The 5,083-nt window shown below is 39.7% G+C and overlaps 2 protein-coding genes across 2 annotated transcripts in view; both read left to right on the forward strand.

Annotated features, from left to right (window-relative positions):
* The first annotated feature begins 248 nt into the window (after nt 1-248).
* Nucleotides 249-2,335, forward strand: LOC118745002 (aurora kinase C). The gene is made up of 3 exons (XM_036478497.1): nt 249-808; nt 870-1,308; nt 1,375-2,335. The coding sequence occupies exons 1-3, from the start codon at nt 707-709 to the stop codon at nt 2,187-2,189; spliced, it is 1,356 nt and encodes a 451-aa protein (XP_036334390.1). The 5' UTR covers nt 249-706; the 3' UTR covers nt 2,190-2,335.
* A 116-nt stretch (nt 2,336-2,451) lies between these two features.
* Nucleotides 2,452-5,083, forward strand: part of LOC118745009 — a 13,490-nt gene continuing 10,858 nt past the window's right edge. The window contains exons 1-2 of the mRNA XM_036478510.1: nt 2,452-3,138; nt 3,198-3,299. Coding sequence (XP_036334403.1) covers nt 3,072-3,138; nt 3,198-3,299 — 169 coding nt within the window. The 5' untranslated portion in view covers nt 2,452-3,071. The remainder of the gene's footprint in view (nt 3,139-3,197; nt 3,300-5,083) is intronic.

Consider the following 5,083-nt stretch of genomic DNA (forward strand, 5'->3'; position numbering starts at 1 on the left):
CCAGATAAAAATGATAATCGACGATTTCGACTTCATGCATATAAGATAAGGGCCGGTGGCTCAATGTCTGGTTAACACAAAGCGGAGGCCATCTATATGCATGAAGTCGAAATCGTCGATTATCATTTTTATCAGGCAGGTTCTGCAATTCCATTCAGAGTGAATTCCAATAAATTTCGCTTTGAATTCAAATTGGCAGGGGTTGAAATTCACTCGGAAGTGAATTGCAGAACCTGCCAGATAAAAATGATAATCTACGATTTCGACTTCATGCATATAAGATTACCTCCGATTTGTGTTAACCAGACATTGAATCGCCGGCCCTTAATAGATATTGCAAACCTTGAACGATTAGCCACAATCAGTCCACCCCAGGTGATGTTTGTTTGAGATGTATGCTGAGCAAATATGCATTGTTTGTACGCGATGAGCCATCTCAAGTGTAGATGCTGATAAGAAAGGGAAATCTGAGAATTTCTGAAGGTTTGTTTAAACATTGTGGCAACCTTAGAAGAACTGCATTACCGGCCATAATGACTTGACGTCCAAGTGCAATTGCCACTCACACACACCAACAAGTTTTCAAAAAGGGCTGTTATACGCACATTGCATTTTCAAACGGCATTTCTACAAAATTATTTCTTTTGACGAAAATTTTTTTTAACGCAAAAATAAAACCGGAATATTGTAATTATTATTAAGGAGCATGTACAGAAAGCCCATTACCACATTAAATGGGAAAGAAAACCAATTGCAGGCGGTAAAGCCATTCACGGCACCCCCACAGAAACTGCAGAATGCGAAAAATGTAAGTGTTTCAGGTTATTTCCGTCAAAATTAGAACATAAAATTGTGCAAATTACGTATAGATGCTTGGCGAAAATGGGAAAGTGGGCTCGACTATTTCTATACCAAGACCTGTGCCATCATATCGCAGCGGCACTGCAACGTCGGCTGCGCCTCCTGCATCTAGGGCTATCCACATTTCATCCACAGCTGCGACGAATATTCGGGTGGCGGCACAAAGCAGTACTACGCGTTCAACAACAGCACCGCTGGCAACATCGACCGTAAAGCCCTCAACAAGCAAGCAAACGTTCTCATCAAATCCGATTGCTTCATCCACGATAAAACCTATCGCCACCACATCTACCAACAAAGAAGCTGATAAACAAGTAAATACTGAGAAAGAAAAACGGGATTTTAAACCAACTGCAAACTCCACAGAAGTGCCAACAAAAAATGTAACGGATAGTGATCCCAAAAATACTAAAGATGAATCAAAGAAGTCTGATAATGAAATGACTGGTATGTGAAATAGATAAAAAATTTAATAAATGGTTATGTATCTATATCTATTCCGATAATGTGTAGGTACAAATAAAGAGAAAAAGTCATGGTCCCTGAGCAATTTTGACATAGGAAGGCCTCTGGGCAGAGGCAAATTTGGCAATGTATACTTAGCCCGCGAAAAAGAGTCGAAGTTCGTGGTCGCGCTGAAGGTATTATTTAAAAAACAAATCCACGAATCTAACGTCGAACATCAAGTAAGACGCGAAATCGAAATACAGTCGCATTTACGGCATCCACATATTCTACGCTTATATGGCTATTTCCATGATGATGCACGCATTTATCTTATATTGGAGTACGCTCCCAAGGGTACACTCTTCAAAGAATTACAATCGCAGCCATTGAAACGTTTTAACGAACCGACATCGGCTGTATACATTCGTTCACTAGCGTCAGCTTTGCAGTACCTTCATGAGCGCGATGTAATTCATCGTGATATCAAACCTGAAAACTTGTTACTAGGACATAAAGGTGACTTGAAAATAGCCGACTTTGGTTGGTCTGTCCACGAGCCAAATTCAATGCGCACAACATTATGCGGCACACTGGATTATTTGCCACCCGAAATGGTGCAAGGCAAGCCACATACTAAAAACGTGGATCTTTGGAGCTTGGGCGTATTGTGCTATGAATTATTAGTGGGGAACGCTCCATTCCTTGCTACCGATTATGACGAGACTTACAAAAAAATTATTAAAGTCGATTACAAATTACCCGATTTTGTTTCACGAGCGGCAGCGCACTTTATTTCTAAGTTATTGGTGCTCAATCCCCAGCAACGCCTTCCTCTGGATCAAGTATTTCTACATCCTTGGGTTGCAGCGCACATAAAATAAATATTACACACTTGATTGTTCAACATTGATATTTATTGCTTTTAACATTTTTATTTTTAATATTTTACTAGCTTGAGTAAAGAATGGCGGCCTGTTCCAAATTGAAAACATTAACAAATTCGAGCTAAAAATTTAATTAAAAAAAATAAAATAAAAATAGATAACAGATAAAGCGAATGCATATTCGTAATCTAACTATGCCAATTTTGATTTAGTGGAGGAATTGTCGCTATTCTTCAACTTGGGTCCGTTTTCTTTTGATTGTTATTTTTGTTTAAAACTTTAGTATTGCGACTGCGTCTATGTGCATGTGTGTATTTTTCACAGTTCTTATTTTTATTTTTACTCTTGTAGTGATTTTGAGCATATATTGTAGGTTGAAGTATTCGTAGTTTGTGCTGATTTATTTTTACTTATGTAAAATCATTTATTAGAGACATTGGCGAGGCCTTTTCTTTGGCAATTACATATGTTTTTACATACATGCATGAAACATCGTTAATTCCCCGTTTACTTTTTCGTAAAGCGGTTTCTTCGAGATAACACATATTCAATTGTCACAAGCATCTTTATTACTACTCTAATAAATTTTAAAGCTCATAATTTAAAGGTGGAAATTATTATTTAAATATGAGGGTTGCCTAATTTTAGGAATCTCGAGTTTTCAAATTTTCAAACCCAACATAGTGATTTTGACGAAAGCAGTCAAAACAAATCACAAAAACTTCACACACGCCTTAAAGCTGCTCAAATTTGCATTTCGATGCTTTTCAAAAATTAACTAAAAAAATCGTATCACAGAGGGAAGAAATTCTAAATTTTGATTGAGTTATTAATTTGGAATTTTATTCTGGCTTATATTTTTCGAACAAAAACAGAGCTATGAATCCAGATCCAGCTATAAGAAAAGTGGTGCAAGTGGCCGAACAAGCCCAATTGCCTGTACACGGTAATGAGATGTTTGTTTCGATTAAATTGACAATTTTATATATTTTTTAAATTGAATAGTGCCTGTGGTCTTGGGCAATGAATGCTTCATCATAACACAACAGGATGTGCGTAGAATTGAGGATTCAAGAATATTTTCTTATAATAAGATGAATGCCAAAGGTAAGTTCAAGTCTTTCTTTACATTTCATGAAGATGTCTATGTCTACCCTTTTACACGCGATGCCACGATTTTTTTTTTATTGAAAGGAAGAGCATTGCACTTCGGGCGTTTGTACTGACTTGTATTTCGCGATTATAGATACCGCGTTTACACCGCTTACCGTCAACGCATAAGTACAAGATCACTTTTTCTATTTAAATACCTATACAGTTACGATCACTGAAACAGTAGTGCGCAGTTGTGAGATGCATTATGCCCTTCATGTCACATACTACGCAATATTGGAAACGAGTTTTTTTTTCTAATTATCATCTTTAGTGTATGATTTAACTCTATGCAAACTTTAAACCGTTCAACAGCTACGGTTTAATTTTTTTTAGAAGTATCCCCTGTTGTGAACGGCATTTAAGGCGAACAGTGAAATAGTAGTACATAACAAAAAAAGTCGCAAAATTTAACTTAAAATGCATATATTTTAGTTTTTGGAATAAAAAAGTAAGTTTAATGACTTGGTTTTTTATACATTTGGCCGGAATAGACAAAAACGCATTTTTGTAATTTTTAATGGTATGAAGTCTGCACCGAGGTCACGAAAAACATGACATTACTAAAACCCTTATTAAAAAATGGGGAAAACATATAAAGAATTGGAAAAAATTGGTGGATGTTCAGCCTCCATGATTCGAAATACGTCAACGTATCAAAATAAACCTGAAAAACGGGTTGGTAAGCAGGAATTATCAACGACTAACATACGGCCGGCCGGTCTTGAACTACGCAGCGCCAGTGTGGTCGCCAGGGACTAGTAGGACGCAGTGGACGAAGCTACAGACGGGACAAAATACGGCACTTAGGACAGCGACGGGATGCCTCCTGATGACGCCAGAACATCACTTGCACGGCGAGGCGCAAATGCTCCCAGTTAGGGAGCACAACATAATGCTCTGCAAGCAGTTGCTGATCGGGAGCCACAGAAGTGGCCACCCAAACAGACAGCTGCTTGCAGAGGAGCCCTCGCCTAGGCACGTCAGGAGGCATCTATATGAACTGACGGACGAAGTCCAGAGGTTCATTAAGCAACCTCTGGACCCGACAGCGTACAGACAGGCCCTGAACGGCATTCACAGGGACTCAGTCTCGAGTTATGTAGACTCTCGACCTGTGAATGCCGTTCTAGGCATACCACCCCCGGACACTGACGAGACAGAGCTTCATCTGCCTCGGAAGACACGCACTACACTTGCTCAACTTCGCTCCGGCTACTGCAGCAGTTTAAACTCCTACTTGAGTAGGCTGAATGAGGATGTGCCGAACGAATGTCCGGCATGCGGAGAGACCCCACATGACTCGAACCACCTCTTCGCATGCCCGGAAAACCCGACTACCCTAACGGTCCTGTCCCTGTGGACAGATCCCACAGAAGCTGCACGCTTCCTAGGGTTGCCGTTAGTGGAACTTGACGACAACGACTGAGATACCAACCGATCTGGGCGGGGTTGTTGTAGCCGCTACAACAACAACAACAACAACTAACATACGGCAAATTATAAAATATTCGAAGACTCGTCCCACAATGTCAGCTTTAGAAAGTTTGGATAACCTAAAGTTACCATGTAGTGTTCACACAGGAACAGTTTGTGGACGGATGAGTCAAACATTTTTATATACGGTGGTAAAGGCTCGGCAGTTCGTAAGGCGCCCCACAAATATGGAATATCATTCAAGGTACACTGCAAAGACGTTGAAGCATGGAGGCCAGTATTATGGTATGGGGATGTTTTTT

The sequence above is a fragment of the Rhagoletis pomonella genome, unplaced genomic scaffold (assembly GCF_013731165.1).
Source record: "Rhagoletis pomonella isolate Grant_MI unplaced genomic scaffold, Rhpom_1.0 Rhpom_scaffold_00001, whole genome shotgun sequence".
NCBI classification, from domain to species: domain Eukaryota; kingdom Metazoa; phylum Arthropoda; class Insecta; order Diptera; family Tephritidae; genus Rhagoletis; species Rhagoletis pomonella.

Bases quoted from the DNA above. Each gene is read 5' to 3' on its own strand.
- LOC118745002 (XM_036478497.1), top strand. From the start codon at position 707: ATGTACAGAAAGCCCATTACCACATTAAATGGGAAAGAAAACCAATTG. The intron at 809-869 runs GTAAGTGTTTCA...AATTACGTATAG, and splicing joins AACTGCAGAATGCGAAAAAT to ATGCTTGGCGAAAATGGGAA. The intron at 1,309-1,374 runs GTATGTGAAATA...GATAATGTGTAG, and splicing joins GTCTGATAATGAAATGACTG to GTACAAATAAAGAGAAAAAG.